General features: G+C 39.5%; 1 protein-coding gene across 1 annotated transcript in view; it reads left to right on the top strand.

Moving 5' to 3' along the window:
- The window catches only part of UBE2M (ubiquitin conjugating enzyme E2 M), an 861662-nt gene that overhangs the window by 593214 nt on the left and 253328 nt on the right, over positions 1-15120 (top strand). Inside the window, exon 3 of the mRNA XM_044059596.1 lies at positions 14805-14908. Within this exon, the coding sequence (XP_043915531.1) occupies positions 14805-14908 (104 nt within the window). The remainder of the gene's footprint in view (positions 1-14804; positions 14909-15120) is intronic.

Consider the following 15120-nt stretch of genomic DNA (forward strand, 5'->3'; position numbering starts at 1 on the left):
ATTCTGCGAGAGCAGTGTCTACGTCTATGGCCTTTCAGGCTAGGCTATCCATGGATGATATATGCGCAGCCGCAACATGGGCTTCTCCCCATACCTTTGTGTCCCATTACAAACTGGATGTGGTATCCAGGGGCAGGTCTTCCTTTGGTTCCACAGTGCTCAGGAGTATCTTCCATTGAGCCACCCAGGATATAGGTGCTAGGGACGCTGTCCCACATATGAAGAATTAACGGCGAGATAGGACTACATAACATCAATTAGTTATGTACTTACCATAACGCTAGATGTATGTAGTCCATCTCGCCATGTATTCATTACCCACCCGCCGTCTCCCTTGCCTGGAGAATTTGGAGGATTTCCTTTATAACCCTGGCTTTAGTCCCTTTAGACAACTTGTTGGACCTTGTCTATCTTGACTGTCTGTGTGTGGATTGGACATATTGTTTTTGTTAGCAGCAAACTAGATCTGGGGATGTGGAGCAAGGTATTGTGGGATACCATCTTAGCCCAGCCAGTCAGAGACTTTCGAGCTAGTGTATAGGCAGAGTCGGCTCCAAACCCACATATGAAGAATATATGGCGAGATGGACTACATACATCTAGCGTTATGGTAAGTACATAACTAATTGTTTTTATACATTTTTTCAGAGATTAAATAATTTAACCTGTTTTGCTTTTAATTTAAGTGGTCTATTTATCTGTGTTAGTGTTGTTTTAGATGATATTAAGTACTACGTAAACAACATTTTTGTGAGGGACACTAGATAACTTTTTTCATACAAAACAAATTGTTTAGATTGTGAATATAACTGTTTAGCACAACAAAGTATAGGATAATTAACAATGAGAACACTTTACCCCTTAAAATGTATGCATACAAATTCATGTCTACAGTTATTTGCATCCATGTTGCTTAGCTAGTGAAGGATGTAAATTAATTACAGCAGTGAAACATGCATCAGTGCTGTGTTGCATCTTTTCACACAGCACACTGAAGTGGCCTTCTGCATCATATGCAGAAGCGAGTAACTGTTTGGGTAACTTTTGGGCTTAAAATGGAAGTACTTAAGTTTCACCAACATCATTTTAAAAACATTTAAAAAGTCCTCACAACATAGGGTATTATAGATAGTATAGTTTTTACTTCATGCACATAATTGCAGTATATTAACAGTAAAGAAGCCAAAAGTTGCTCTGCTTGCTGTAAAGGATGTACTGCAATAATTAAATCTTATCCAGCAGAAATGGAGTCAGAAATTCAGCTGATTAGTATGTTCTGTGAATGCAAACATTTGCATAAGGAGACTTTCTGCTCTTTTATTTTTGAAATATAAAATCTGCTCTTTCAGCAATTTGACTTCTGCGTTGTGGAACAAAAAACACCCAATTCCCAGTATACAGTAATGCTGTGAAAAAAGTGGTAACTTTTGCCCACAAAGCTTTACAGCCATAAATTATAGACGCAATCTGCTGATTTCTACTATAGTGGCACAGAATGAGAAGTGAATAAATATACCAACTCCAGTTTATTTGGGTTTGAAGTGATGTAGACCTCTGGCAAAACAGATTCTCCACTACCCCCAATTTAAGGCAGTGCGTTTCTATTTCAGAGGAAGAGGGCAGGACACTTCATTGTTTTCCCTTCCTCCGTCCAAAACTGGCTATTCTGTTGGACAGCATTCATAATGTAAACCACATGTGTCATGGCACATCACTACACTTAATGATAAAAAGCTCATGCAGTTCATCACCTCAAAGTAAAATAAGCTGTGGAACTTTTTGCTAGCTCTTTTTGTGCATCATTGTCTAGCGAATTGTTCATTTTTTTTTTTTTATTAAAGTGAATGAGTTTTTCATTTGGTGTATGTGTACAGCATATTAACTGGCATGCACCCAGCTTAGAAGGAGCACTAACCCGGAGGCGGTCTTTATCAACATTCCTCTGGATGCAATCCCTACAGACTACCAAAAATTGGAAGAAGTCTTCTCTGCTCCCTGCCAAAAGGAAATCCTTCATTGAAGCAGTGTTGAAAACGTAAATGTCAGTCATTCATGTACTTGATGAGGACCCAAAAAGGTGTAGTAATCTTGGTGTGTGATGCAGCACAGGGACCAGGCTCAGTTTTTATGTCGCTGCCCTGTTCATTACTGTGCATTTTTCCTGCCCCCTGGCATCTTCAGATACCACATGATGGAATTGGTAGATGGAGATCACAGCTGAAGTCCACCAGAGATTAGAAGATTTTTTCATTCTGTCTGTCAGAATAGAAGATTTTTTGTTTTCTATGCATCTAATTTACTCCACTCCTTGGCTGGAAAGGATGGTGCTGTGCCCTCTGCAGTACACTATGCATATATGTGCTTTTGTTCACCGGCTGTTGTAGTTACACTGCCTTTATACTCTGGTGGGCTTATGCTTCTGGTCTTTCATGTTGAGCCCTTGTGGTGTGATTGCACAGTCACTTGCCCCAAATGATGAGGAGCTGGCAGTAGATCTGATGTCCTTTCTATCCATTCCCCAACTGATGGGTTTTGGACCAGACTTCTGCTTTTTCAAACTTTAGGATCGGTAGTTTGGCCTCCTCCCCTTACCTGCAATCCCCTCCTGTCCCCTATCTCATTTGCAGTTCATGAAGTTTGGATGTAATTCTTCTTTGAGAATCTAAGTCCAATTTTGAACCTCTGTCACTTGAACCAGCTTGTCAGACCCACAGTTACAGATGATCACAGTGCAGTCTATCCTCCTGGGTCTAAGAATGAAAGCACCAAATTGTGAACGCTCTAAAGATTGAAAATGCCGGACCTCAACCCCCCCAAAAAATATATATACCAACTCCAAGATCATACTACAGTGAGGAAAGGGCAAATATTCCAACCTTCACTGTACTGCGATGTCACAAAAAGCACTTCGAGGTCTGGCATTTTTGATCTTTAGAGCATTCGCAATTTAGTGCTTTCGTTCTTAGGATATAGACCCTATCCCCCCTTTACTGAGGAAAGACTACTGGATGTACTCCATAGACCTTCAGGATGCATACTATGCCAACAAAATGGACAGACACTCCAGGAGATTCCTTCGCTTCCGGCTGGGAGGCAGTCATTTCCAATTCAGAGCCTTGACCTTTGGTCTCACCACAGCCCCCCCCCTCCCCCACATCTCTGGCTGCAAGACATATCTAGATGACTAGCTGCTTACTGTTCTTAACAGGCCTCTGCTAATTCAGGCCAGAGCTATTTGCTTCAGCTATACTCCAACCTGGGAATTAGTGAACCAGGACAACTCTGTTTTCCCCAGTACAAGTTCTGGAGCTTGTAGGAGCTCATTTGTTTGCAGTCATTCAAATTGACAAGATTGCATGCCTTCGCTGAAGGTTGGGTGTTGGGCAGGCAACTCGGCATCATAAAAAAAATCTACCGCCAATCTTTAGCGGACCAGAGTTCCGCTGTGGCGACCCCTAACCGGGAAAAGACAAACTGGAAAACGAGTTACTAATCCTAAGAAATCAGGCTTAGCAGCTCCTTTCCTAGGAGAATGCCACCTGCCAGACTAGTTCAACTTCTGGGATCGATGGCAGCCTCCTATCACTTTGGTCTCCTTGGAAAGATATCATATATGGACAATATGCTTGGGAATCTGCAGAAATTGTATAAATTGGATTCAATATCAATAGGTGTTTTGTAGCAGTCTTTGTTTTTCTCTCTGGGTGATTTTTTTTATCCAGACCAATAGCAGCAAACAAGGGAGAACATGCTCTTACCCATTGTGTTGGTGGGCAATATCTTCTAACTGCGTTCTAATGATAATGCACATTCTGGGGGAGACCAACATTCTGTTGAGCCAGTCTATTCTGCTACCTCATGAGTGATCTCTCAACCCAACAGTGCCGATACAAATTTTTTGTCAATTGGGCCATCAAAGCGGCAATCTTTGTTACTCTCGTCCAGTTCCAGTGCAGCAGGTTCTTTGCTCTGATCCCCCAGAAGGGGGGGCGTCCCTGAAAGGCGCACTGATCCACTATTGGTCGTCCTGTATGCTGCTTTTGGCCTCAACACACATGGTTTCCCTACCACTAGGCCTTCTCTGGTACACACTCTCCTTGGGTGCTTGATCCAAATCAGAATCTAGTATTCACCTGTCCAGAATGCCGCCTGCTGATATTGGAACCCTAAAGCTAAATGCATATTTTTTATTTATTGCATTTGTTGACCGGGTAGGTCTGTTTTTGCATTTAAGTGATTGCTAGTCAGTCCAGGCTTTCATCCCAAATGGTTCACTTTCTTCCTCCTTGAAACCATCCACTAGGAAAGTTTACAAAAGTAAATGGAAAAGATATTCCATTTGGACTTTGCATAGTAATCTTAGATCCTTTCTGCTCCTTTATCAACAGTGTTAAATTTCTTTGCCATCATTTTCCATAACTGAGCAGGCTTTTCTGCTGTCAAGGTTCATTTAGCAGCCATCTCAAATTTCCATATGGGAGAGAATCATGCTTCCTTAACCTCACTCAAATTGTGCAGTTTTCCTCGGATACCATTCTTAAACCTTGACTTAAGGAACCTACTCTTCGAGACCTGTCTTGCTGCAGACCTTGCCCCAGGCTCCTTTTGAATCTGATGCCAAGATGAGACCACCTGTGGAACTATGTAGCTGGGGGCTCTGTCCCATCAGTTGAGAAGTGGACGGAAAAGACATTGAGTAAGAAAATTGTGCTCGCCGTAAAAGTAGATCTGTGTTCTGTTTCCATCCTTCCTCAACTTCCCCGTTTCCATCTAATGCCAAGTGTTTCTTCCCTTGGCTTGTGGTATGACTGGGCTACCACTGCTTCAGCATTGGATACTGTTGCAGCTCCACTGCAGATTTTTCCTTTGCTTTGCTCTCAAGTATTTTTTCTAGTAATATATATTTATACTTTAATGGGCATATTCAATCTGAGGTAATGTTGGAGACTGAAGAAGATTGTGAGTAAGGGAAAAAGAGCCTGATCTATGTATCCTAAAGTCTGAAAAAGCGGCCAAAGTCTGATCCAAACCCATCAGTTGAGATGACAAAAACACAACACAGATCTGTTATGGAAAGTACATAACTTTTTAGTTTCCATCTAGTGTTGCCACCTATCGGTTCTTTTTTCCTGGACTATCCATAAATCAGTTTCCTAGTAGTCTGAGAAATGCTATACAAACTTGGGTATTCCATTTCAAAAAAGAAGCCAACTATCAGTTTTGTTAAATTGGCAGATTTGCTTTTTTTTTTTATGGAAAGGCATTGGCAGAAACAAGCATCACAGATGGAAGAGCGGACGTTCTGCATCCCCGTGACATCATGAAATGGACAAAGTGAGTGAAGATAGGGGAGGAGATGGGTGGGGTTGGGGAGGTGCGAGGCATGTGGCAATGTTTCTGTTTCAGCTACAGCAAAAAGTGGCAACCCTATTTCTATCCCTCATCTGGCTTCTCCAGCATCCAGTTGCTAATTTTGAGCCTTGGACATCTGGGGAGTAGTCTTTCCAAAACCTCTGCTCTGTGAAGCTTGCATCCAGACTGGAGATTTGATGCTTTTTCTGGGCTTTATGGCTGCTGTAGTTTTCATGCTTGCCATAAGGATAATAGGTGTTGCAATGGAGTTTCTGATAACTTATCTGTGTTTAACTGGGGAAGAGCTTTGGTCTAGGTGGACCTTTTTCAGATGCTGGAAGAAAGAGCCTTGGTCTAGGTGGACCTTTTTCAGACGCTGGCAGAAAACATTTAAGTTACTAGCTCTGAGTTGCATAGTAGGAACTCCAAAGAATAAATGTAACACCATATGAAACGAAAAATCTTCTGTACAACTGGAAAGCATATAATTCTTTTAATATCTAAAAACTTTACAAATGAGCGCTTTCATCTGCTCAGGGCAGACTTCATCAGATGAAAAACCAGTGGTGCATCAGATATTTATATTAAAATCAACAAAATAAATAATTCAATTAACTACAGTCAATTATAAACCTTAAAGTTGTATCTTCCCTCATTTTTTATATAATGTTATACCTCACTGAAAAAAAGGCTAGACAAAATGAAATTCTTATAACCTTTTAACCAAAATTGAATTTAAAACAAAACTTCTTGTAAGAGTAAAATGAATTGAATAAAATGAATTAAAATAATGTTTATTTCCAACCAACAGCAATATTCATATATTTAATTGTGAATGTTTTTCCCTATCCAAACAGTTATATACTTATAAAAGTATGCATACCTTAGTTAATATAGTATAATAGTAAAATATATATTGTAATGTAATGATACAGTAATACTAACCAAACTAGTACCTGACCCTAATATAGAAGTATTTCTATCAAGTTAGTGTGATCCAAATGTTAATTTAAATGTTAATTTAATAAGAATGGCCTCAGACAGCTTCTGCTCTACCCACCAGGATAGCCTTTATGTTTATATATTCATTGAGGCCAGGTCCAAAATTGGACCTTAGTCTCAATTGCCATCTTATTTCCTTTTGTAATAAGAGGTTCTTAACATCACCTCCCCTACTATTTCTATTAACCAGATCAAGAATGCCAAATTTAAAATCTGGGGTAAAATTGTAGACCATTGTGTGTTTGTAAAGGGCATAAGTTTCTTTCTTAGTTCTGATGTCATTCTTGTGCTCATAAATTCTGTCCTTAAATGCCCTCTCCGTTTTGCCCACATAGTATGAAGGACAATGAGTACAAGTGGCCAATTAAACCAACATCCTGGTCTGACAATTACCCCTACAAAATCTGACCCGGCTGCCCAGACCATTATTCAAAATGATAGTATCAGTTTGGTTAATATGTGAACACTGCCTACATCTACCACAAGGGTTTGTTCCCCTGTTGTTTCTCCGTAGTGCTACCCCTCTTTCCAAAAATGTCTTAAAATTCATACCTGCCTTGTGTATGAATAATGGTTTGTTCCCAGCCAATTCATAGATATCACTATTGGTTTTTAAAATTGACCAATTGTTCTGCATTATTTTGATGAATTGTTCAGAAAAATTGTGTTGAATTATACAAGCCCCTAAAAAATCCCTAGTTTCTTCAGTAGCTTTTCCATTGGTTGTCACAGGCTGACCCAATAGCGGCTTGTATTTGTTACCCCACCCTGTGTACACTTCATTCAAAATCTCCCCTAACATTTCCTTCGGGTATCCCCTTTCAATGAATTTTTCTCCCAAGAAAATAAATTGCATAGTAGGAAGATTAAGGCTGGGATAATGAAGCCCTAGACTACAGAAACTGCTCATTAACAGTTCATAGCCTTGATTGCTTATATTGACTGACAGAACTACCATTGTGGGGTACTCTGTATGTTGCCATATGCGCTCAGACATTTTCTTGTTTGGTTTGAAAACGTGCACAGCCTTCACCTGCCTGTTTTTGTGCGGCTCCCCTTCCTGCAGCCTAGCTCATTGCAAGCCCTGATAATGACTGTTTTCATATTTAGTTTAGGGAGTTTACCTAGGGCCTTATATGGTGCAGAAAATGTGGACATTCCTGGTTGGGGAACTCCATACCGGCCATTTAGAGCGAAGACATTTTCTGGGTTTGAGGGTCTTGGATAGGGGCTGCCTTTTAGGGGCTGTTCTGATGAGATCAGATAACCAGTCTGTTAGCTGTACCTAAACAAGCAGAGGTCCCCAAGGCAATACCCCCTTTACTGGGAGGCTGCCTGACACTGGGTCACATGGGGTCCTTTTTTGTATTTGTAAGGACTGTAACATAGATCTTCTGTCAAGAACTAATTGCAAGTGTGGGGATTGTATGTTTTTTGAGATGTACTGGCTTCAGTTTATGTAAAGTTAGCAGGGGTCATGATGTGTGTAACTTATTCACATCAAGGGAGTGCCCCTTGCGAACATTTTGTGCATGTTGCAGTGAGTACTAGATTTTATAGTATTAGAGGGGAAGTCTTTTTTTTAACTTAATTGTAGCACACTGGTTTGGGTCTCAGCCTTCCAACAGAGAACTCGGATAGGTTTCACCTACAGCAGTTCACATTTTGGAGGATGTTTAATGAGCTGGCAAGGGTCTCTGTCCTGAGCTGATACTCTCCTGCAGCTCCATATTTATCGACGGTCCCTTAGCAGGATCTTCAGGTATGATGTACTAAGGAGATTGACCTCTGAACCATGAAATAACAACCACTCCACAAAAGCACCAACCAGGCAAGGAAAATCCACAGGGAGTATGGCGCCAACACCACTATAAGGCACTCAGTCAACGATGAAAAAACTGCCAGGAAAGCAAACTGCACAGGAAAACTGAATTTATTTAACGCCGCAACTTATCCACGTTTTCGTCGCCAATGCAACTTCCTCAGATAAAATTCAAATAAGCACATCCACCATTTATATACATTGATTAATTAATTAATTAAATGAATATTAATGTATTATGGGAACATTCTTAAAGCTATAACTGCACTAACTGTTGTGCTTAGTAAAAACATATGACCATAAATTCTTAGGTGAACAGACAAAACTTGAGCTTATTTAAAAATATGCATATAACTTTCTATTTGATCATCATAAAATTCCTTCACATGTTAAAATGTTTATAAAAACAATTACCATAATGGTACTAAATAACTGTGCAATAACTAAACATATTATTTTACAAAAAGTTGCATTTTGTCCATTCCATCAACATTTTATAAATGCATTATATAAAAACCTAACTATACACATAGCAGGTTAATTACAATTGTTCTGCTTTGAGTTTTAGATAGGGCATGATGGAAATGAGGTCATTGAGACCCGGAGGTTTGTTGGAGGCTAGTAAAATCTGCCAACATGTCTCCCTGTGGGATAATCTAGCTTCCCAATGCCCTCCCCTAATACATTTAGGGACTGTTTCCAACACAAAAAACATAAAAAAAGCAGTTTCACACACAACTGTGTGCCTGTAAAGAGCATTGGTGTTGCATTGTTTTTGAATTTCATAGTAGTGTTCGTAGATGCGTCTCCTTAACTGCCTTTCGGTCTTGCCAACATAAAATGCTTGGCAAGACCGGCAGACAGCCAAATAAACTATCCCTGTAGAATTGCAGTTATGAAATCTCTGGGCAGTAATCTTTCTATTCCTGCTTTCTAGGTAAACATTTTCCTGATTAATAACATACTTACACTGCCTACAATGCCCGCAGCGAAAGGTGCCCTTTCTAAATTGATTAGGGGTGCTAAAACTGATGTTGTGTTCTAAAACCCTCTTGATGTTGAATCCCCTTTTGTAAACAAATTTACATGTCAGGTCTTTTAAATTTTTCAGGTCAGTAAGATCTTTAAACGTGTTCAGTTCTTCTTGAATAATATGCCTAATATACCCAACATCTTCACTATGTTCGGTAACAAATACCAAGTTAGAACCAGATGCAGTAAAAGTGGAGTGAGGGCTTTCTACAGTTGCATCATTGTGTCCCTTTCCTAAAATGGGGGAAAATATAGTATCCCTAGCTGAGCAAACCTCCTCACGAACCGATTTAATCAAGGAAATGGGATATCCCTTATCCAAAAATAAGGAACACAATTTCTCCCCTTCTTTGTGAAAAATATGGTCATCTGATGTCATACGCGAGACCCTCACAAATTGACCCTTGATTATGGACCTTTTTTGAAATTTGGGATGTGAGCTGAGGTAATGCAAGTAGCTATTGGAAAATGAGGGCTTTCTGTATATACAAGAACTAAAACCATCAGTATTTTTATAAAGGGTAACATCTAGATAATTAACTTGATTTACCGAGATGTCATATGTAAATTTCAAAAATTCAGTTGTTGAATGCAAATAGGTTACAAATTCTTCTCTACAATGCCTTGGTCCTGTCCAAAAAATACAAATATCATCCAGAAACCGGGTATAATGAATCCAATGTTTAGAAAATTCACTGGGGAATACATACTTTTTCTCCCATACTGACAAAACAATGTCAGCATAGGTCGGGGCACAATTAGCTCCCATGGAAACTCCAGATATTTGCTGAAAGTATTCCCCACAAAAATAAACGTAATTGTTGCTAAGGACCAGCTCTAGTAAATGTAGGACCAATATTACATCATTGCTAGTAACTCCTTCACATTCCCAAAGAGCCTCCTCCATCCAGGCCAACCCAATTGCATGTGGGATTACTGAAAATAGATCTACCACGTCTATGGTTACAAACAATAGGTTAGACCTATAAAACTCATTAGTAATCCCTCGCAGAAATTCCCAGGAGTCCTTAAGTAAATGTTGTTGTTTACCCCACAACTGCTTTAACTTCCAATCCAGAAATTTGGAAAGGCTGTGGGTTTTGGACACTTGGGCAGCCACAATTGGTCTGAGAGGAGGGTCTACAACATTTTTGTGAATTTTAGGCACCCCAAAAATGGTTGGTACTTTGGGGTGTGAATTATTCAAAAAAGCATAAAGGTCTATTTCAATAACTTCCTGGTCCAAAAGGGCTTGAATAGCCAAGTCTATTTTTTTGTATGACATATGGACCTCATTTAAGGAGGCAATAGTATATTTGTCCGTGTCATGTAATAGATTATACATTTTGGCCTCATACATTAATTGGTCCATAATGACCGTGCCGCCCCCCTTGTCAGGTTCCATAACCCTGACAGAGGGGTCAATACTGAGCTCGGTCAAAAGAGTACTCTCAGCCTGGTTAAGATTAGAATTGTATTTGGACTTCCCTACCCTACTGCGTATCAAATGTACAATCCGGTTTTCCAAATTGCTAATTTGCGGGTGCAAGGGAGGGTTGTAAGTACTAGACTTTTTAAGCATTAAGCATGGGCCCATCATGGTGGATCCAAGCATATGCTGAAGATTGAGCTTACGCATAAAAAGTTTAACATCAAGAATGGTGTTAACAATACTACTACCCTTACTAGGCACAAACTTAAAACCTTTTGTAAACAAAGAAAACCATGTGTCAGTAATGACCGCATCACTATAATTGTAAATATGATACCCATTCAACGTATGTTTGGAATAATTGCCAATAGCAATTACCTCAATGGTCTTAGTTGCTACCTTTCCTGTTGTTAATCCCTTCTCCACCCCCTGTTTTTGCCCCCTCCCCCCCGCCTGCCGTGGGGAACGAGCTCCCGGATAATGTTGCTGCGCCTGTTGGTTGTGAGGTTGTTGGTGAAGGCGAAATCAGTGTCAGAACTAGCCTCGTCATCAAGATGATGATGCTGTGGTAAAGGAGAGGCATACTCATATACAGGGGACTGTAACGCGTGTGGATTGGAAGTATCCCTAGAACCTTGCTGGAATAGAATACCATTCCTATAATTGGGTGGATTGGGGTACTGCCTACCCTCCTGATATTCCTTAATGTCCCTGTTGAGTTTTCTATATTTTCGATTTAATACTGTGTTGCATTGTTGGTCTATTTTGTTTCCTCAAGTCATAATATTTTTGCTTTTCACAGTCAATAGTAAACCTTAAGTCAGTAGTAACGGTTTCATTCAGCTTGAAAATTTCCTGTTGTAAAGTTTTAATTTCAACATCATTTCTTTTAATTATTGCTCTAACAATGCCAAATCCACACATCAAATATCTTGACCAGTTCAGTGTGGAAATCACTCCCACTGATAACATTATTCGGGTATTTATGTACCCGCAACCCCTTGGGCACAATTTGCTTTTTAAGACATTCATGCAAGTAAAGATTGTCAAGTTCCAAAGTCTTATACCTGTAAAGCTTTTGTTCAAATGTCCGCATATTGTCAGCAAAAGAAAAAGTGGCATGTGAGTTACCATCGTTGTTTTCATTGAACTGAAATACAGGTTTGTGTTGTACCCAGTCAGAAAATGTAGAACCTGCGTTAAACCCAGAGCCATGTTCATTATGACCAGAATCAATACCGGCGTTTTCAGTGTTCTCCCTGAAGGCAGCAGGAGTTTTCAAAAAGTTAAATATTTCCGTTTCTTCTGAAACATCAGATTTCCGTCCCGTACCTTTAGAATGTCCTTCCGAGGAAGAACCCGTGGTTTTTAAATGGAGAAATTTAAGTAATTCCCGTTCAGCTAGAACCGACTGTAGTCCTTGCCCCAATGGTGTGAGTAACTGTACTAGCAAGGTGAGTTGACCCGTGAGTTGGCGTGTGTCAGCTGGAAGCACCAGAAGCAGTGGACCCCAAACCTGTTTCCATAACGAACCAAGCAAAAGAGAACCGTGAAATAACAACCACTCCACAAAAGCACCAACCAGGCAAGGAAAATCCACAGGGAGTATGGTGCCACCACCACTATAAGGCACTCAGTCAACGATGAAAAAACTGCCAGGAAAGCAAACTGCACAGGAAAACTGAATTTATTTAACGCCACAACTTATCCACGTTTTCGTCGCCAATGCAACTTCCTCAGATAAAATTCAAATAAGCACATCCACCATTTATATACATTGATTAATTAATTAAATGAATATTAATGTATTATGGGAACATTCTTAAAGCTATAACTGCACTAACTGTTGTGCTTAGTAAAAACATATGACCATAAATTCTTAGGTGAACAGACAAAACTTGAGCTTATTTAAAAATATGCATATAACTTTCTATTTGATCATCATAAAATTCCTTCACATGTTAAAATGTTTATAAAAACAATTACCACAATGGTACTAAATAACTGTGCAATAACTAAGCATATTATTTTACAAAAAGTTGCATTTTGTCCATTCCATCAACATTTTATAAATGCATTATATAAAAACCTAACTATACACATAGCAGGTTAATTACAATTGTTCTGCTTTGAGTTTTAGATAGGGCATGATGGAAATGAGGTCATTGAGACCCGGAGGTTTGTTGGAGGCTAGTAAAATCTGCCAACATGTCTCCCTGTGGGATAATCTAGCTTCCCAGTGCCCTCCCCTAATACATTTAGGGACTGTTTCCAACACAAAAAACATAAAAAAGCAGTTTCACACACAACTGTGTGCCTGTAAAGAGCATTGGTGTTGCATTGTTTTTGAATTTCATAGTAGTGTTCGTAGATGCGTCTCCTTGACTGCCTTTCGGTCTTGCCAACATAAAATGCTTGGCAAGACTGGCAGACAGCCAAATAAACTATCCCTGTAGAATTGCAGTTATGAAATCTCTGGGCAGTAATCTTTCTATTCCTGCTTTCTAGGTAAACATTTTCCTGATTAATAACATACTTACACTGCCTACAATGCCCATGGCCGAAGGTGCCCTTTCTAAATTGATTAGGGGTGCTAAAACTGATGTTGTGTTCTAAAACCCTCTTGATGTTGAATCCCCTTTTGTAAACAAATTTACATGTCAGGTCTTTTAAATTTTTCAGGTCAGTAAGATCTTTAAACGTGTTCAGTTCTTCTTGAATAATAGGCATAATATACCCAACATCTTCACTATGTTCGGTAACAAATACCAAGTCAGAACCAGATGCAGTAAAAGTGGAGTGAGGGCTTTCTACAGTTGCATCATTGTGTCCCTTTCCTAAAATGGGGGAAAATCTAGTATCCCTAGCTGAGCAAACCTCCTCACGAACCGATTTAATCAAGGAAATGGGGTATCCCCTATCCAAAAATAAGGAACACAATTTCTCCCCTTCTTTGTGAACTCCTTTGTGATTGACCTCTGACTTTGCAGAGAAACATAGTCACTCCCTTTCTGCTCACTTCACCATGGCAAGGGGGAAGATGCATTGGGCATACTCTCTTCACTTTGTGGCACTGGAGAAGGTTCATTTTATATTTTGCTAATTCTGCAGCTTATGGACTTCATTTGTTCATTTCATTGAGACTTGTGTGAGGGTGGGCTTGCTGTTGTTGAGCAGACATTTCTAAGTGTTTTGCCAGTGGATTTTTCATCTATCTGCTCATTATCCATTGCCAAGTACTGCAGTTGAGGCCCACTTCCAGGGGAGTGGCTTTCTCCACTGTTTCCTTTTGGAAAGTCTTTGTTCCATAATCACTTGGTCCTCCATGTGCACTTTTCCCAGGTATATATTGTCTTCACTAAAACTCTGAATCATTTGTAATGTGGGAAGTCTGTACTTCCAGACGAAGCCAAGTGCTTTTGACCCCCTGGTTCCTTCCACCTGAATGGGTACTGTTTGGGATTCTCCCCAACCAGGAGTTCTTGAGCAGGGTTTGTGACATCTGCAAGGAGGCCTTCATTAATGGGAAAGAAATGGTCTCCCCCTTCCCCTTGAATTTGAGTGATTTTCCACCAGAGTTTCCTTTAATTAGGGAAGTACTGCATGTATTTTTGTATTACTTTTGTAATGTCAGATTTGTTTGTTAATTTGCAGTTGGTGTTCACTGGTAGCTGGAGAGGTAAATCAAGTGAGGATGTGTGCACTTAACACAGCTAACGCACATCATTACTCTGTGCTAAGTTATGCAGATTTTTTAATGAAAAAGGTGAATATTTCTGATTGAAAGAGATAAAATGACCAGCTACTGAAGATGGGGAATATATTGTAGATCTGAAATGGCAAGAATAACTGATAACTTTAGTATTTATCTTTTTTTTTTTCTCCATAGGATGGTAATGGGTGCTTGTCCAGAATTTCAGGAGTTGGATTGGGGGATAGTATCTAGCTTAGTAGTGTTATGTCCCTTGAGACCTTTGTTTGGTAACCAGAACAGCAAAAAATGTATCCGATAGCAGTGTTTGGAATTGTAGAAATATTCCTTTTTTAAGGAATAAGGTAAAGCTTTCAGTTACCTTGCTGATCTAACAGTTTGTTCAGGTTATCAACATTTGAGGGATGGGCATTGATAGTTTTTGATGAGCATAATTATTTTCTGTATCACAGGTAGGTCAAGGCTATCCACATGATCCTCCGAAGGTTAAGTGTGAGACGATGGTATATCACCCCAACATAGATCTAGAAGGAAACGTCTGTCTAAATATTTTAAGGTAAGACTGACAAAAGTATTAAACCTTTGCAGTGTCCACATTTTCATTATTTTGTTTACATATACACAGACCTGCTTTGTGTACATATGTAGTGTGTGCAAAATTATATATGCAGTGTATGTGTGATCACTTTTGTGTAAAAAGTCATTAAAATATTATAGATTGCTTATAATTAATGTAATGTTTTTGCATGCTTAATATTGTCCTTTTTA

This window comes from Protopterus annectens, chromosome 17.part0 (assembly GCF_019279795.1).
Source record: "Protopterus annectens isolate FY-2018-M chromosome 17.part0, PAN1.0, whole genome shotgun sequence".
NCBI lineage: Eukaryota > Metazoa > Chordata > Ceratodontiformes > Protopteridae > Protopterus > Protopterus annectens.